The sequence below is a fragment of the Neopsephotus bourkii genome, unplaced genomic scaffold (genome assembly GCF_033783945.1).
Source record: "Neopsephotus bourkii isolate Nb327-2 ecotype Australia unplaced genomic scaffold, CSIRO-AGI_Nbou_v1 NB_705, whole genome shotgun sequence".
In the NCBI taxonomy this organism is placed as follows: Eukaryota; Metazoa; Chordata; class Aves; order Psittaciformes; family Psittacidae; genus Neopsephotus; species Neopsephotus bourkii.
The window spans coordinates 69,646-88,386 of NW_026901204.1; the positions used below are offsets into that span (position 1 = coordinate 69,646).

Here is an 18,741-nt window from a genome sequence, read left to right on the forward strand (position 1 = left end):
TCCCTGTATCCCGCTGTCCCTATCCCCAGTTCTCATCCTCTCCGTATCGTTCGTCTATCCCATTCTCCCTGTATCCGCTGTCCCCGTGTTCATCCTTCTGTATCCGCTTCCCTATCCCATGTTCTATCGCTTCCTGTATCCGTGTCCGTGTTCTCCATCACTTCCTTTGTGTGTTTTTTTGTTTTTGTTCCCGCTTCCTGTATCCCGTGTCGTGTCTCTCCCCTTCTGTATCCCGCTGTCCCCATGTTATCCCTGTTCCATCCTCTCTCCCTGTATCCCGCTGTCCCCCTATCCCCGTGTTCCTCCATCCCGCTGTCCCTGTATCCCGCTGTCCCCGTGTTCCTCAATCCCTCTCTCCCTGTATCCCGCTGTCCCCCTATCCCCATGTTCCTCCATCCCACTCTCCCTGTATCCCGCTGTCCCCCTATCCCCGTGTTCCTCCATCCCACTCTCCCTGTATCCCGCTGTTCCCGGTGCTCCGGCGCGGGGCAGGCCGGGAGCGGACTCGTTTTCCCAGCGACGCTCGCGGGGGGCGGCGCGGCTGCAGGAGCCGACCTGGGCTGGGCGGGAGTTGCGGGGCTGGATCGCGGCCGGAGCCAGGCCCGAGGCGCGGCCGGAGCCCCCCGCGCACTCCCGGTTGGCCGGGCCCGCTCCCGGCGCGATGCTGCGCTGCATGCCGCCGCTCTGGCGCTGCAACCGGCACGTGGAGGCGCTGGACCGGCGGCACTGCTCGCTGCAGGCCGTGCCGGAGGAGATCTACCGGTACAGCCGCTCGCTGGAGGAGCTGCTGCTGGACGCCAACCAGCTCCGGGAGCTGCCCAAGGTGAGGCGCGGACCGGGCCCGGTGCAGGCCGCGGGGCGGGCCCGGCCTGGCCGGGGCCAACGCTGCCGCCTTCCCCGCCCCGGGAGCGGCCTCCCCCGTCTCGTTCCTCCGTGGCCTCGGCGGGGAGCGCGGCTCCGCCCGGCCAGACCCAGTGCCGAGTCCCGGAGCCGAGCTCCGGAGCCGTTGCGGTTTGGAGCGAGGGGGGTTCCTTGTCCTGCCCGCGGTGCGTGAGCCGGACCCGTGCGGAGCTCCAGTGCCCGGTTTAATCTGGAAAATACAAAGGAGTCGGACTAAGTTTATTGAAAGTGATAGAAACGCCTTGTACTTGTGTGGAGCAGCACCTGTGGCTTCGTGCAGAGCCAGGGGATGGATTGGGCTGGAAGGGAGCTTAAAGCTCCAACCCTGCCAGGGCAGGGACCCTTCCACTGGAGCAGGGTGCTCCGAGCCCCTGTGTCCAACCTGGCCTTGAGCACTGCAGGGATGGGGCAGCCACAGCTTCTCTGGGCACCCTGTGCCAGCGCCTCAGCACCCTCACAGGGAAGAGCTTCTGCCTAAGAGCTCAGCTCAGTCTCCCCTCGGGCAGGTTCAAGCCATTCCCCTTGGCCTGTCCCTACAGGCCCTTGTCCCAATCCCCTCTCCAGGTTTCTGGTAACCCCTTTAGCCACTGGGAGCTGCTCTGAGGTCTTCCTGGAGCCTTCTACAGTTCCATTCAGCCGCAGAGCTCTGCACTGGTGACACTGGTAACGCTTTTGAAGGCTTTAAGATGTTGGTGGGCTGTGGGATGTTCTGGAGGAAGTTTACACATCCCTGTGGAAACTACTGGTTTATAAAGTAGTGAAGTACAACTTGTGCCAGGGAGAGAACGTGACTGTAGGGCTGCCTGCACGTGTTTGGATTGCTGCTCCTCAGTGAACATGGACCAAGTCACTTCTGCAGTGAAAAACTTGAGAAACAGGTGATTATTTTGTGTTTTGAAGCTGCCTGTTGAGTTACTGACACGTCAGGAATTGTGCCATGAAATCTGGGAACAGCCACCCAAAACCTTGGCTGAGGTTCAGGCCAAAGGTCTGTTTGGTCCAACCAGGCAGTTTGTGCATCTCTGCCTCAGTGAGTCTCTCCTGCAGGAACAGCAGATTCCTGCTCTCTCATGTTTTGCGTTCCCTTTCCCTGTGGCTTGCTGCAAGCTGCTGCTGGTGGGGTTCAGTTGTTAGGGTGCAGAGATGCTCGTGTGATCCTTCATCAGCTCTGTTCCATTGTGTCGCTTGGGCTCTCACTATACTTTAGTTCCCAAGCTATGGAAGATGTGTTACAGCCAGTTGGGATTTAGGGATGAGGCTCTCCTCTGCAGAGGAGGCTTGAGGTGACACATCTGAACCTGCTGATCCTGGCGCTGCCCAACTCTTCCATGTCCTGCCTCGTGGTTACACTGGACCCGTAGGGCTGGGTCTTGGGTGGCTTTTGAAGAGCAGCTTTTGGATCACATTTTATTTACCTGTGGTCAGATCCATATAATCCTGTGAAAGAGAAAACCCCACCTGAAAACCTGCCCTCAGCACCATGTCCCCTTCCTGCCCTCACCCAGAGCCTGTGCTTGGGAGTGTTCAGCTGGGGACCAGCAGAGCTGCTGCCAGGGTCTGTCCTGGGCTCCTCCCTGCTCTTTGGGTTCCCCTGAATTTTCAGGCTTTTCTGGCAAAGAACAGTTGGAAAACCCGGAGAGAAGCATCACTGAGGGTCTGGTCCTTCAGCCTTGAAGGAGATGTAGGGAGGCCAGAGGAGATACTGGGCATGGGGAGCAGGAAGCAACCTGCAACAGCTTCTGTGCCAGGAAAAGGAACACGGAGGGGATGTTTCCAGTCGTGGAACCTATGGTGCAGGGTGGGCTTCTCCATCGGGTGACAGGGCTGGAGCATCACAAGTGTCCTGGGGGAAGAGGACAGGGAGCGACTGGCCACGGTTCTCCTTGCTTTGGAGGGAGTCCAGTGACACTACAGAGGGCTCAGTTCAGGACAAATGAAATAATCTCCCGTGCAAATGGCATTGCGCTGAAGTGAGGAGGTACCTGCCAGGAGGAGCGATGGGTGCTCAGATCTGTCATGAGCTCAGAGGGCACCAGTTCGTGGGGGAGGAAGCGACGGAGAATGAGCATCTACAGAAGGACCACTCTGTGCTGTGTGTCCCAGGAGGAGCTGGAGGGAGTGTGGTTTGGACTCGCTATGCTCACACTGTTCCTAGCCCAGCACTGTCTGTAGCTGCTGTGGGCTGGCGCCAGCAGTGATGGTGTCAGGCCTACCCAAAACTCTCACAAGCAAGGGAAGCATCAGGCCCATGTGGCTGGGAGCAGCCTTTCCCCTTCCCAGCCCCTTGCAGGTTTCTTCCAGCTGGTGCCGTGCATGGTCTGGGGCAGTTGGAGAATCACAGTGTGCTGGGATGAGAATGCAGGGTTAGGTTTGACCCAGCATGTGTCCTAATGTGCTGCTAGAAGATACTTGAGCAGTGAAGAGGGCTGCTCTGTAGTCCCAGACACACATTGTGTGCAGGATATTACTGCTGGGGCCATGTGGGTAGGGACAGATCATGGAATCGTGGAATAGTTTGTGTTGAAAAGGAGCTTAAAGCTCCTTCAGCTCCAACCCCTGCCATGGGCAGGGACCCCTTCCCCTGGAGCAGGGTGCTCCAAGCCCCTGTGTCCAACCTGGCCTTGAGCACTGCCAGGGATGGGGCAGCCACAGCTTCTCTGGGCACCCTGTGCCAGCGCCTCAGCACCCTTACAGGGGAGAGCTTCTGCCTAAGAGCTCAGCTCAGTCTCCCCCAGATATTCAATGCAGGAGTAAGAATCTGCACATTATACAAGGTGGAGATGGGATGGGAACTGCAAGGGAATTCACTGGCTCTTCCACCAGGGAAGGAGAAGACAGCAGCCTCGATTTGGGCACATCTCTTCTCTGAAGGAGGGCAATGGGAGAGGTCTTTGGGATGGGGAGATGCTTCCCACTTGAGGAGCACTCCATGGAAATGTGTCTGTTGTGTGAGAGGGGGACTGGGAGAGGATCTGTGTGTCCCACGAGGGGAGGTTGGGAAGTGTGCTGGATTCCCAGGACAGGGCTGCCTGTGCCCATCCCTCTGGAGAACAGTTCCAGGGACTGCTGGGACATGCAGGAGGGGCTGGGAGAGGAGATCAGCGCGTGGAGATCACCTAGACAATGTGAATGAGAGTTAGGGCCTTTGCTAGCAAGTTTGACCAGAGCAAGTTTGGGTTTAAGGGCTGCAGCAGGATTGTTGAGGAAGGCTTCCATGTGGAGGTGAGTTTTGGAGCAGGATGGAGGGTGGCTTTTGGAGAGGGCTTTTTAGAGTTACAGGATCACAGAAGTTGTTCCTGTTCTACAGTCAGCAGAGAAGTTCCTTTGGGAAGGGCTTGGTTTACCTGACCTGGCCCATGACCCGGCTGCCCCCCCTGGCCTTCTCCTGTTTGTCTTCATTCCGGTTGTCCCAGAGTCCAGAGCCATTGGAAATCTCTTTCCTTTTCCCATGGCACCATTTCCTTCCATACCAGAACTTCCATGTCCCCTTCCTTGTCTTTGATCTTGATCGGATGGGCCTGATGCCTCCTGGCATTTCTGGAGGACACCAACAGGCTTCTCATTCCCAAACTGTGGAAGTGAACATTTGTTATCCTGCTGTGCCTAATGCTCTCCCTTCTGCTCTTGCTTCTGTTCTGTTTGTGCTGGGTGGAATCTTGTCTGCTCTGATGGAAAATGATCAATTCCATTGGATCAATTCTCTGAGCTCCTCACAAGGGTGTATGAATCCCAGAGACCCCGAGCTCTCTTCTGGCTCCTGCTCTGCCTGCCCTGTGTTGGAGTGATCTCTGCAGGGCCTGGAGCTCCCACAGCGGGATAAGGAGCAGGTCCTTCAGCTGAGAATACAGCCTGGTAAACCAGGATATCAGAGCTACGACCCCACCTGACTCAATCCCTCCACTCTGCTAGCACTTCAGAGGTGCAGGCCTCACCAGAAAGGAATGAACACAGCCTGGAATTCTGCAGGGAATTTGGAGGTGGCAGATGGAGCCAATCACAGACCAGGAGCTGCTCAACAGGGATCCATCCAGAGGCTCTTGGTGTGCTCTGAGTGCTCAGGTTAGGACTAGGGAAAGGCAACAGGGAGAGGTCGGAAACGACCTGGGTGTGGAGTAGAGCCTGTAGGACCTGGTGGAGTAGGAGGAGAGGGAGGAACTGGAAATCATGAACAAGCTCCCCATTACCTGGCAATGTGTCTGCAGCAGAACCACCTGTGTGCTGGGCTGCATCCCCACAGTGTGAGCAGCAGCTCAGGGAGGGGATTCTGCCCCTCTGATGCAGCAAGGGAAGACCTGAGAGCAGCTCCGGTGGAGAGGGGCTTGGGACAAGGGCCTGTAGGGACAGGCCAAGGGGAATGGCTTGAACCTGCCAGAGGGGAGATTGAGCTGAGCTCTTAGGCAGAAGCTCTTCCCTGTGAGGGTGCTGAGGCGCTGGCACAGGGTGCCCAGAGAAGCTGTGGCTGCCCCATCCCTGGCAGTGCTCAAGGCCAGGTTGGACACAGGGGCTCAGAGCACCCTGCTCCAGTGGAAGGGGTCCCTGCCCTGGTGGGGGTTTGGAACTGGATGAAGCTCTAAGGTCCCTTCCAACCCAACCCAGTGTGGGATTCCATGATTCTATCAAGTTGACTTGAAGAAGGAAGGAGACCTCTTCTGTCAAAGCCAGCTCAAGTTCCTCCTTTTCCCCTCTCTGCAGTAGGTGGCTTTGACACAGTCTGGGAGTGGGGATGGTGCTGAAGGGGCAAAACATGGGGATGCCTAATGTGGTTTCTGCTTTGCTTTTCCATTCTAAAGCTCCCATGACAAGTTGGACACTCCAGAGACCCTGTTTACCTACTGCCCAGCGAGCTGTTGTTACCTTGTACTGGAAGTTATGGGAGATGGACACCAGGGAGAGGAGGCCCTGTGGGTCGAGCGCAGGTTCTTTCCTGTTCTGGCTCGCTGCTATTTGCATCTTGGCGAGGCCATTTCTGGCTGCTCGAAGCAGTCGGGGTTTCAGCCCAGGTCTCAGCCCAGGTCTCAGCCCAGGTCTCAGCCCAGGTATCAGCCCAGGTCTCAGCCCAGGTTTCAGTGATTCCTTGGTGGCCCAGGGCTCAAGCCCAGGTCTCAGCCCAGGTTTCAGTGATTCCTTGGTGGCCCAGGGCTCAAGCCCAGGTCTCAGCCCAGGTTTCAGCCCAGGTTTCAGTGATTCCTTGGTGGCCCAGGGCTCAAGCCCAGGTCTCAGCCCAGGTTTCAGTGATTCCTTGGTGGTCCAGGGCTCAAGCACTGTGTCCTTCATCTGGAGCTGGATCCGGAGGAGGGTGAAGGCCCAGTGCTGTTTGTCACTTTCCCAGGACAAGGTGGGGCCTTGCAAAGCTCATTAACAGCAGCTTTGAATTTCCTGGCATCTGGGGCCTGCACAGAGGACCTTGGGCTTTATTTACTGCCAGGCAGGAGTCAGGCTGCTCCTTCCATCTCTCTGTGCTGACAGCCCTTCCTGGAGTGAGCCAGGAGTCACCAGTGCCACGCTTGTGCTCCCCAAGCTCCCGTGTGCAATGGGCACCTTCTGCTGTGCTGTAGTGAACTCTGTCAGAGCTGCATCTGTTTAACAAAACCAGTCCAGAAACTGGTTCCACCTGATTGTTGTGAGACCTCTGCTCAGAGCTGGCATCTCTCCCCATTCCTTCCGGGACTTCAGGAGCCGTCCCACTTCATCTGCTTGTGTTGGGTTTGTGTCTCCAGAGGCAGGGTCTCTTGGACATGCTGCCACCCAGAAGCTGAGATTAGTGGAGGCTGTTTCACCCTCATCCTTTGCTTTCTGTGCTCTCACTGTCTGATAAACCCTGGGTGGTGAGCAGGGGGGTTGCGGGGTTGTGCTGGGGTGGCAGCAGCTGAGTATAGGCTCAGTTGTGGAAAGAAGAGTGCATGCAACTCTTGGTCATTCAATGCTTGGACATGCATAGAACCCCAGGCTGGTTTGTGTTGGAAGAGACCATAGAGCTTCATCGAGTTCCAACCCCCTGCCACGGCAGGGACACCTTCCACTACAGCAGCTTGCTCCAAGCCCCTCTGTTCAACCTGGCCTTGAACACTGGCAGAGATGGGGCAGCCACAGCTTCTCTGGGCACCCTGTGCCAGTGCTTCAGCACCCTCATGGGGAAGAGCTTGTGCCTAAGAGCTCAGCTCAATCTCCTCTGATCCAGGCAGGAAGGAGGAGCATGGAAGTGAAATAAAAATTAACTGTTAGTATTCGCTTCCCTGTGAGCCCCAAGGTGTGCAGGCAGCTTTGCTGGACACCGGGTGGACACGCTGCTCTGTGTGGGTCTCAGAAGATGCTCAGGTCTCGGGGCAGGCTCAAGTGAGTGTGCCAGGGAGGTAAAAGGTATTCAGTAGGGCAAAGAATTCAGGAGGGTTTAGGGGACTCTGACCGGCACGGTGCTGCCTCTCAGCGCATCTTCCTCTGACCTGGCTTTGGACCGTGCGGGGAGGTCACCAGTGGAGGCCCTGCTCAGTCTTTCCCCTGAGTTCAGCTGACTCGGATCCTGTAAACCTCTCGATGTCTCTGTCCTCCCGGGGTTAATAGCATCTTCCATGTCTCTGGGGGTGTTGGCTGCTTGGAATGAGTTTGTTGTCTTTCCTCCTGATCCTTGCTGACAGTTCTTGGTGCAGGTTCACCTTCCCTTGCCCACCTCCCAGGACACTGTCGCTAAAGCATAATCGCGGTATCTCTGTGGCCATACAGACTCTTTGCTCATCCCCTGATCTGCTCATGCCTCTAAGATCTTTTCTTCCTCCCTTTGTCTGTTGCCTGAACATCTGCCAGAAATTACTTAGGTGGTGTTCATTGATGGTTCGAGGTGAAGGCAGGACCAGGGTAACGTTGTCAGGTCTCCTCTGACCTGTTCTGGCCCCCTGAACATTCCTGGGCTTCACAACCTTGTTTCACCATCTCCCTGATAGAGGTGGGCTGGGGCAGGGGGAGGTGGTGGCAGCGTGGTGGGACTGGGCAGAGGGAGGAGACGCCTGCAGAGCTCCTGCATGGAGAAGTTCCCTGTGGATCCTGACTCTTCACCTCCCATCTCTAGTTCAGGGTGCTGAATGGTGTGTGGCTGAACTGTTCCTTGTGAAGCTGCTTTGGCTCCTTCCTCTTCTTCCTGCTCTTCAGGTACTGGAAGGCTGTTGTAATGCCTGTTGGTGCTCCACTTCTGCCACAGGGAGTGCCGATGTGTCAATGGCCCTCAGTGCCCTTTGGAGACCTCCCATCCCACCCCACAGTGCTGAGCTGGAGCTCTCTTGTGCTGTGGTTACTCTGGTGGGTTCTGCACTTGTAGCTCCTGCTTTCATGTTCCATGTGCAGCCTGAGACCATGAACTGCTCCATCACTAGTCCCCCTGAACCCTTGGCAGCACAGGAGTGATCACTGCGGTGCCCTGATCCAGTTCTGGCTGGGGATGCCCTCCCTGGGGCCCTGCTTTGGTTTGTCATGTCACTGGGAGCAGAGATTCTGCTGCTTGTGCACATCCTGCTGTCTGCAGGGGAACAGTTGCTGCCTCCGCCCCGGAGGGGGCTGCATTCCATAGGCCCTGCCTAAAGGCCTGGGAAGGAGCAGCTGGAGAGCTTTTGGCTTGGAGACAGCTTGCTTTGTCGTAGCTGGAATGTGTTCCTGACGCTTAAGTGCTTTTAGATGTTGGAAGCACATTCCTCAGGGCCCGATCCATGGGGTTAAATAGTCGGAAATCCGGGCAGTGCATGAGGGAGGGCTGTGCTCCACAGGAGCAGCCCGTGTGCCTGTCATGGAATCATGGGATAGTTGGGGTTGGAAGGGACCTTAAAGCTCATCCACTTCCAACTCCCACCCCTGCCACGGGCAGGGACCCCTTCCACTGGAGCAGGGTGCTCCAAGCCCCTGTGTCCAACCTGGCCTTGAGCACTGCCAGGGATGGGGCAGCCACAGCTTCTCTGGGCACCCTGTGCCAGTGCCTCATCTCCCTTGTACCAAGTTTCCTCCTCACATCCAGCCTGAATCTCCCCTTTTTTAGTTGAAACCCATCACCCCATATCCTGTCCCTCCATCCCTTGTCCAAACCTTTCCAGGTTCCCTGCAGCCCCTTTAGGCACTGGGGCTGCTCTAAGGTCTCTCCTTAAGGAACCTTCTCTTCTCGAGGCTGCCCCAGCCCAGCTCTCTCAGCCTGGCTCCAGAGCAGAGCTGCTCCAGCCCTCGCAGCAGCTCTGTGGCCTCCTGTGTACCCTCTCGAACAGATCCATGTCTTTCCTGTACTGGGAACTCCAGAGCTGGAACTGGAACTCTAGGTGGGATCTCATAGGTGTCGGCTCAGTCTCCTCCAGCTTCAAGCTCAGTGTGCGTGTGACACGTTCAGTGGGCTCAGCACCATCCTCACTTATGGGTGGGGAGGGGAGGAACATCCCATCTCATGTGCTGTGGGGAGGTCACAGGGCTCACAGACCCACCCGTGGATCCCTGTGGAATGCTGTGCAGGGCTGGCTGCACACCGAGCATCGCACTGCTCCAGGGCACTGGCTGCTTCTCTCTGGGATGCCCTGGAGCTGAGCCTTGCAGCTTGTTGTGTGCTGGTGGCCAGGAAGGGCTGAAGCACTTGGGTACCTGTGGCAAGTGCTGCGAGGTGTGGAGAGGAGAATGCCTCTGTCACTGGGGTCAGCTCTTTGGGAAGGTTCCTTCTTTGGGATGGCACACTGTGTGTGTCCACTGTACGCACTGCCTGGGACCTGGCCCAGCATTCGGGCAGCGAGTGAAGCACCGAACCCCAAGCACTGTGCAGAGTTCTCTCCCCCTTTCTGCCCTACCCTACTCAGGTGGCTCAGAGCCATCTCTGGGTACCTGGCACAAGGCTCTTGAGGGACCAGAGGTGTGAGGATCTACCTGGATAACGGTGGTGGGACCCTCACCATGGCACCTGGGTTGACCCATGGGGCTGAGGTGCTGGAGCTCCAAAGTGATACTCTCATTTCCCACCTTAGTGGTCACTTTTCTGACCTCTGCTAGCATTAATTCTGTTATCCACACTACATTTCAGGTGAAATGATGATTCCTCTTGGATCTCACTGTCCTGGGAGCATACGGTGCTTGTATTGTTTCATAGAACCCCAGACTAGTTTGTGTTGGAAGGGACCTTAAAGGTGCTCCAGCTCCAACCCCTGCCAGGGGCAGGGACCCCTTCCACTGGAGCAGGGTGCTCCAAGCCCCCGTGTCCAGCCTGGCCTTGAGCAGTGCCAGGGGTGGGGTGTTCTCCCAGCACAGGGGAAGGTGGGTTCTGGGTTCCCTCTCTGGTGGTACAGCGCAGTTCAAACCAGCAGTCCCGGCCCTGCTGCAGTGGCTGCTCCTGCTCTGTCCATGGAGCTGGTGTCCTGCAGGGCTCAGCTCTGGAGAGAGTCTGGCTCCGGTTCTGTGGCCTCACCTGCGAGGGGTTAACTTGAGCACAGGGACTCCGAAGGACTGAGCCTGACCAGGGAGCTGATCCAGGCACAGAGCCAGGCTGGGGGACACCGGATGGAGCAGCCTGAGGAGCAGGACTTGGGGTGCTGGGGGGGGAGGAGCTCCCCAGGACCCAGCTCCAGTGAGCGCTGGAGCCCAGAACCCCCCCGTGTGCTGGGTGCAGCCCAGAGCGGGAGCAGCAGCGCAGGGAGGGGATCCTGCCCCTCTGCTGCGGGAAGGGGAGAGCTGAGAGCAGCTCCAGTGCCTGCAGGGAGCCTGGAGAGGGGCTTGGGACAAGGGCCTGTAGGGACAGGCCAAGGGGAATGGCTTGAACCTGCCCGAGGGGAGACTGAGCTGAGCTCTTAGGCAGAAGCTCTTCCCTGTGAGGGTGCTGAGGCGCTGGCACAGGGTGCCCAGAGAAGCTGTGGCTGCCCCATCCCTGGCAGTGCTCAAGGCCAGGTTGGACACAGGGGCTTGGGGTACCCTGCTCCAGTGGAAGGGGTCCCTGCCCTGGCAGGGGTTGGAGCTGGAGGAGCTTTGAGGTCTCTTTCAACCCAAACCAGTCTATGATGTGGAGGATGAGGCCGAGGCTCATTCCTAAACCAGGTGGGTTTTCCTGAGTTCCTTCTGCTTGCCCATGGAAGAGCTCAGCAGTGACTGAACCTGAAGCTGTGGCTTAACCTGGCCTCTAAACTAAGCACAGGCAGAACACTTCCCATGTGTTGAGCTCGGTGGGATCAGGGACTTTGTGCTTTTGTGTCTCAGTGGATGAGAGGCTCTGCAGAGCGGGGTGTTGGGCATCCCTGTGTTACCAGTGAGAAACGTGTCCTGCACCCATGGGCTCAGGCCTGGCCCAGTACAGGGGTGTTTCGGTTCCTCAGCAGAAGCTGAAGCTCCCAAACCCAGCCTGAGCTTGTGCTACCAGTGTTTCCTGTTCTCACAAACTGGCTAAACTCGTTGCTGGCTCTGTGGATGACCTCAGATGGAACCACACTGTCTGGAAACGTTCCTTGTGTAGGACTCGCCCACCACTGGGGCTGGATGTGTGTGGTCAGATTGGCTCTGCTTGGCTGGGTGAAACATCTCAGTGTGAAGCTGCTGTCTCTTTCCCTTTGCAGTGGTGATAGTTTTGAATGTCTTTGCAGTGATTCTGCTCTACTGTATCTGGTATTTCTCTTTCACAAAGATGGCTCCAAAGGCCACGTTCTGAGCAAGAGTTTCATTCATAATTGCACTGGGTTCAAGCCTTTCCCACTTCTGCCCATATTGTCCTATTTCAGTGCTGAAGTGAATCTTCTACAGTTGCTGAAGCATCACTCATAGGTAAGACAGAAGTCAAGGCTTTGCAGTTCCTTTGGGGCTCTTTTGGCCTTGCTGCAAGGGGGTGTTTACTCCAGCAAGGGGTAGAACCAAGAGCTTCGAGGAACCCATTGGCTTATGGGGAGTTTCTTGGGAAGCCAGCCCGCTCACAGCAGATCCTGTGTGACTTCCAGGGGCTGCTGTGGTTAAACTGGGAAATGTTTGTCACAGGTGGGGCTCTCCCACAGGTTCGATGGTTCATGTCCATTGTCTGGCATGGTTCTGCACTTCAGTGTTCGTCTGGCACCAGCAAAAACTGACATTTGAGAGCTTTCATTGGGTTATATTGTGAGTGTGACCATGTCGGGTGTGATGGGGAACGGCTGAGGGAGCTGGGGGGTTCAGTCTGGGGAAGAGAAGGCTCAGGGGGGACCTGATGGCTCCCTACTGCTGCCTGACAGGAGGATGGAGCCAGGAGGGGCTGGGCTCTGCTCCCAAGGAACCAGGGATGGGACAAGAGGAACCGGCCTCAAGCTGCACCAGGGCAGGGTTAGATGGAGCTGAGGAGCAATTCCTGCCCCAGAGGGTGCTCAGGCATTGGCACAGGCTGCCCAGGGCAGGGCTGCAGGCACGAGGCCTCAGTGCCATGGGTTAGTGGTGGCCTTGGCAGTGCTGGGCAGTGGTTGGACTGGATGATCTCGAAGGGCTTTTCCAGCTCTTGCCAGGATTTGATGATTCTGAGCTCTTTCCACTGTGAGGATCATTAACTGTTGAACCCAGGGGCCCAGAGAGGGTTTGGATCCTCCAGCACTGGAGGGTTTGAAAGACTTCACAAAGGCTTGAGCGCCTGGGTCTGAATTCCCACCCAAACCATTCCATGATTCCATGAAGCAAAGTAAATGGGATGGGGAGAACTGTGGGATTGTCATGACAGTCTCATGACGAGGCGTGGTGTGACCCCGCTCACAGGCTCTGTGGAGGTTTTGGTGTGTGTAGGTTCTTGGTGTGACCCCGCTCACAGGCTCCATGGTGGTTTTGTGTGTAGGTTCTTGGTGTGACCCCACTCACAGGCTCCATGGTGGTTTTGTTGTGTGTAGGTTCTTGGTGTGACCCCGCTCACAGGCTCCGTGGTGGTTTTGTGTGTAGGTTCTTGGTGTGACCCCACTCACAGGCTCCGTGGTGGTTTTGTGTGTAGGTTCTTGGTGTGACCCCACTCACAGGCTCTATGGTGGTTTTGTTGTGTGTAGGTTCTTGGTGTGACCCCGTTCACAGGCTCCATGGTGGTTTTGTGTGTAGGTTCTTGGTGTGACCCCACTCACAGGCTCCATGGTGGTTTTGTGTGTAGGTTCTTGGTGTGACCCCACTCACAGGCTCTATGGTGGTTTTGTTGTGTGTAGGTTCTTGGTGTGACCCCGCTCACAGGCTCCGTGGTGGTTTTGTTGTGTGTAGGTTCTTGGTGTGACCCCACTCACAGGCTCCATGGTGGTTTTGTGTGTAGGTTCTTGGTGTGACCCCGCTCACAGGCTCCATGGTGGTTTTGTTGTGTGTAGGTTCTTGGTGTGACCCCACTCACAGGCTCCATGGTGGTTTTGTGTGTAGGTTCTTGGTGTGACCCCGCTCACAGGCTCCGTGGTGGTTTTGTTGTGTGTAGGTTCTTGGTGTGACCCCACTCACAGGTCCTGGTGGTTTGTGTGTAGGTTCTTGGTGTGACCCCCCTCACAGGCTCCATGGTGGTTTTGTGTGTAGGTTCTTGGTGTGACCCCACTCACAGGCTCCGTGGTGGTTTTGTTGTGTGTAGGTTCTTGGTGTGACCCCCCTCACAGGCTCCATGGTGGTTTTGTGTGTAGGTTCTTGGTGTGACCCCACTCACAGGCTCCGTGGTGGTTTTGTGTGTAGGTTCTTGGTGTGACCCCACTCACAGGCTCTATGGTGGTTTTGTTGTGTGTAGGTTCTTGGTGTGACCCCACTCACAGGCTCCATGGTGGTTTTGTGTGTAGGTTCTTGGTGTGACCCCACTCACAGGCTCCGTGGAGGTTCTGGTTATCTGCAGTGTGGTTGTTAGGAGCAAAAGGCCTCATGTGTAAAAAGCTTTGAGTGAAAGCTCTGAGTGAAAAGGCTGTTACCATGAGCAGGGCACTTCCTTCAGCTGCATTAGACAACATGGGTCCAGCTGGGCCACGGAGCTCTCTTGTGGTGACCTTGGTGGTCCAGCTGTGGAAGTGCAACCCAAGCGCAGGCAGAGCTGAATCATAGTCACAGTCACCCCTAACCCTCTGCTGTGTCAGGAAATGCTGCCCATGTTTACTGCAGTGAACGTGCAGGGTGCTCCTGGCCTGGTTCATTGTGCTGTCTCAGTGCCCCCGTACCCTGAACCTGCCTCAGCTGTGCATGAGTGCCCAGACTGGGGCTCTGGATGCTCCTGCTCTTATTCCCCAGCGCTCACACAATGTCGTGCCTGGAATTTCCTTGTGTTCTAAAATTAGGAGAAGGCTCAAGGAAACAATAGTGGATCCGGGCTCTGAACCTCCTGCCCTGGCGTGAACCTTTGTTGTCAGTTGGACTTTCACCTGCTTCCTTTCTTGGTGAACTGATTTGTGTAGATAAACGGGGTAGAGCTCTGCTGTGCAGCAGCAGGAGGAGCCGTTTTCTTCTGGTCTTCCTTCGAATGGTGTGTATCGCTTCAGGACATGAGGAGCATGGATTCCTGTCACTGCTGTTCATCCCAGAGCACTTCTCCCTTTCCCTTTGGGAAGGATGTGGAATGCTGGCACATTGTGCAGCAAAGGCCCCTAAGGTGCAGCAGCACTTCCCCAGTGAAGCTGTTCCACGAGAAACAGCAGCGATTCTGATCTCAGGCAGAAGCTCTTCCCTGTGAGGGTGCTGAGGCGCTGGCACAGGGTGCCCAGAGAAGCTGTGGCTGCCCCATCCCTGGCAGTGCTCAAGGCCAGGTTGGACACAGGGGCTTGGAGCACCCTGCTCCAGGGGAAGGGGTCCCTGTCTGTGGCAGGGGTGGGAGCTGGAGGAGCTTTAAGCTCCTTTTCCAACACAAGCCATTCCATGATTTATTCTATGATTCATGGTTGTTGTACATCACTTTTTCATTCCTTATCCCTCCCTTGTCTGGTCTGTAGTATTGTTCTTTGCAGTGTTATGAGTTGTGGGTGTCCCATCACCCTAACCTGAACAAATCTCAATACCCCCAACCCTGGGAAGGTCTGTTTCCTCCTGTTACGCAGATGGATTACTGGACAGGCTACTGAGAGCAAAGGTTCAGACCTCACATTCTTGTTTGATCCTTCTCAGGGTGGTCTGGGTGAGTAGCCCAGGGCAGTTCTGGAGTCTCCATCCCTGGAAGTGTTCTCACACCATGTAGACAAGGCCCTCAGTGCCATGGGTTAGTGGTGACCTTGGCAGTGCTGGGTGTTCTTGAAGGTTTTTTCCAACCCAGTTGGTTTTATGATTCTGTGATTGATGAACGTCATCATTGACCATTTCCAGCTCCTGTAGTTGGCTTCGGAGACCCAGGAGATGTGAAGACTGGGAGGCCTCTAGAGGTCGCTTCCCATTAACTTTCCCACGACTGTGGTGGTAGGAATTTTCTTCTCTAATTCTTTGTCACTGGTCCCTACAGATTTCCTCCTCCTTCCCTTTTCCAGTACAAGTGGGACAAACACTTTTCCGTGTTGGTGTAGGCACCTATCACTGATGGGTGAGCAACCTGGTCAGATGGAAGGTGTCCCTGCTCATTGCAGGGGCGGTGAAGGTCCCTTCAACCGAAACCATTCTATGATGTCCTGACAAGAAGTCCTGCACCAAGATGTGTGTGGCAGCAGGGCCAGGACCTCGGTCTGGAAGTCACCTCATGTGTCTCCTCTTGACCAGACTCATAAGCTCTGTGGTGTCTGCTGGCAAGCCTGCTGCACAGTGGCTTCCTCTTGGTGCTAGTATTTAACTGCCTAAGATGAAGGGTTGTCTTAGAAAACGAGCAGTATCCACTTTGATCCAGCAAGGGAGAGAAGAGCAGTGTGATGATAGAGATTGTAAATGAATCATCAAGCTAAACCCATGAAATGCCATTCTGCTTCACTTATCTCCTGGAGACCTCATGGGGGTCTTCATCTGTGCAGCCACTGCGCTCTGAGACCTCCCCAGGCCAGAAGCTCTTGTCTGCAGGGGGGATGCTCAGGTTTGCCTTGAGGTGAGCAGACAGGTTCCCCCAGAGCTGCTGCTGACCCCCTTGTCTTCTCTCCTGTCACAGCCTTTCTTCAGGCTCCTGAACCTGCGCAAGCTGGGTCTGAGTGACAATGAGATCCAGAGGCTTCCCCCTGAGGTGGCCAACTTCATGCAGCTGGTGGAACTGGACATCTCACGCAATGGTAAGGTGAAAGCTGAATGGGGAGGGGTGCCCCACAGCCATGCCTTGGGCATCCACCTTTGGAGTATCCTCCACAGTCCCACAGAGTGGTCTCTTGGAGTCCTGAGCTATAGAATATGGGTGTCCTGCTGTATCTCAGGCTGTCACCAGGACCTGGTGTCCCATTTTCCATATGTTGGCCTCTTCTCAAGCCTCATTTTTTCGTTCACATATTCCTTGCAGACATTCCAGAAATTCCTGAAAGCATCAAATTCTGCAAGTCCTTGGAAATCGCAGACTTCAGCGGGAATCCTCTCTCCAGGTAGGAAGGCAGATGCAACCTTTTATGAAGCTGAGAATGAGAGCTGAAGCTCCTCATTCTCCTGAGCTTTCTCTGGTCTTCATCTTGTCATTGTCCTCGCATGAAGTCAAGACCTTGGATCACGTACAGGTTGGCTGCCAGGACCTGCAGGTTACTGTTCACCTGGCATAGGGAAGAGCTGGTGTGTCCTCCTCTACTGCAGGGGCTGTGGCTTGGGTTGAGGAGCCTCTAGTCTAGCTGTTGCCACTGGTGTGAGTGGTGTGAGGGCTTTTGTCCTCCTGCAGTGTGTTAGTCAATCCTCAGCCCTTCACCCTGGTGCACACACCAGAATGGATGTGGACTTGTACTACTCTGCTCTTCATTAGTCCCTTTTGCTCTGTGTGTTATTTATATCCCAGGAGCTGTCCTTTGAGCTCTGTGGTCCTTCCCCTGATCCCTCAGTGCCCAGAGCTGTGTCCAGAAACTGAGCTCTCTGCCCAGCATCTTTGTGTTCTTTCTCTTATTCCATGTTTTGGGAATTCAGGTGTGGCTCCTCTGCCTGGGTGAGCCATGCCCCAGGCACTGGTGTCTCCATGCATTGTCTGCAGGGTCGGACTCCAGATCTCTGCTGCCAAAGCTGCTCTTCACGCAGGACTTCCCTCCTGTGGTGCCTGGCACTGCCAGAATGGAACACACGTTTCCACTGGTGGGAATCATAGAATCTCTAATTGGTTTATGTTGGAAGAAACCTTAAGATCATCCAGCTCCAACCCCTGTCACAGGCAGGGACCCCTTCCACTAGAGCAGCTTGCTCCAGGTCCCTGTGTTCAACCTGGCCTTGAGCACTGCCAGGGATGGGGCAGCCACAGCTTCTCTGGGCACCCTGTGCCAGCGCCTCAGCACCCTCACAGGGAAGAGCTTCTGCCTAATATCTAACTGGAACCTCCCCTGTTTCAGTTTGAACCCATCACCCCTTGTCCTGTCACTACAGTCCCTGATGAAGAGTCCCTCTCCAGCATCCTTGTAGCCCCTTCAGACAATGGAAGCTGCTCTTCTCCAGGACGAACAGCCCCAGCTTTGTACCATGAGAAGGACCAGCACTTCTGCACTGGAAATTCTCTATTAGAGTCTTTTTGTGGCACAGAGTTGCAGGATGTGTGTCATGAGCTGTGGAACCAGCGAGCTCTGGGAACTGCCTGTGACCAGAAAAAGGGTTTCTCCTTTTTTGTGTTAATCTCTCCTTTTGGTAGCTCCAAGGCCAGGTCAGACAGGGCTTGGAGCAACCTGCTCTAGTGGAGGGTGTCCCTGCCTGTGGCAGGGGTTGGAACTGGGTAAACTTTGAGGTCTCTTCCAGTCCAAACCATTCTATGAAAATGAGGTGTATTTTGGATCAGGAGGCAGGGTCAGAGTTGGTTCCTGCTCTTCTCCTTTCCACATGTTGATACCAACTGGGATAAGACTGGCTTTGAGGGGATTTAAGTGAGGGATTGAAGGCTTGTTTTGTGCCCAGCTAACGGTGTGTTGTCCTCTCATGGTTTCACAGGCTTCCAGAGGGCTTCACACAGCTTCGCAGCCTCGGTCACTTGGCCTTGAATGATGTGTCCCTGCAGAGCCTCCCCAATGACATTGGAAAGTGAGTATTCCCCTGTCCTCCTAACAGGGAGGAGGGCTGGGGTGGGGGTGTCATCGGGGTGTCACACACATAGGGGTGACACCCCAGCAGTGTCACCGTGCTCTTGGGATGATGACATCAGCAGGACTTGGAGGGCAAGAACCTACCACTGCAGTTAAGAGGTTGCCACCCTGCTGCACGCGCTGTGTGAGCTCCTCTGAGCATGCCTTTTGCTCCAAGACAACCTTCTTTAGAAGGTTTTCCCCTGGTCTCAGCTGCTGCTGCTCTGCTGTGGTGAATGGCACAGGCGGGAGTGCATCCAGGCTTCCCAAGCTCCTGTCTCCCCTTGTTTTATGAATTGCCCCTTTGCAAACAGGAACGGTCTGTCCAGTGATGCTGAAATGATTTATGCTGCTCGCAGATGGCCAAGGCAAAGCCCATGTGGGGTTGTCTGTGAGGAGCAGTCCCTTTCCATGGGATCTGGCTCCTACACATGAAAGGTTTTACCTTTGTGGGCACAGTCCTGTGTGACACCACATTTCCTTGTCCTGAGTCTGGGCAGTGTTGTGTCACCATGGTGTTGCAGTAAGCTGTCACCTTCATCAGAAGTCATTTAAGACCCTCCTTGGCTTTTGGTTTCCCCTGCCAGCCTCATCCATGTCTACATACTAATGCATCTGTGCAGGCCAGGAGGGGTGCTCCCAAGGGAAGGGATATGAGCATCTCCATGTATCCCTGAAGCCTGTTCAGTGAATCTGGCTTCTCCTTCCCTTTTCTCTTGCAGTTTGGCAAACCTGGTGACTCTGGAGCTGCGTGAGAACCTGCTAAAGACTCTCCCCACGTGAGTGT

The 18,741-nt window shown here is 55.5% G+C and overlaps 1 protein-coding gene across 37 annotated transcripts in view; it reads left to right on the forward strand.

The window, feature by feature from the left end:
• The first annotated feature begins 533 nt into the window (after window positions 1-533).
• Window positions 534-18,741, forward strand: part of SCRIB (scribble planar cell polarity protein) — a 101,166-nt gene continuing 82,958 nt past the window's right edge. For all 37 annotated transcript variants that reach the window (XM_061353900.1, XM_061353860.1, XM_061353868.1 and 34 more), the window contains exons 1-5: window positions 534-823; window positions 15,884-16,001; window positions 16,223-16,301; window positions 17,824-17,913; window positions 18,677-18,733. In XM_061353900.1, coding sequence (XP_061209884.1) covers window positions 662-823; window positions 15,884-16,001; window positions 16,223-16,301; window positions 17,824-17,913; window positions 18,677-18,733 — 506 coding nt within the window. In that variant the 5' untranslated portion in view covers window positions 534-661. The remainder of the gene's footprint in view (window positions 824-15,883; window positions 16,002-16,222; window positions 16,302-17,823; window positions 17,914-18,676; window positions 18,734-18,741) is intronic.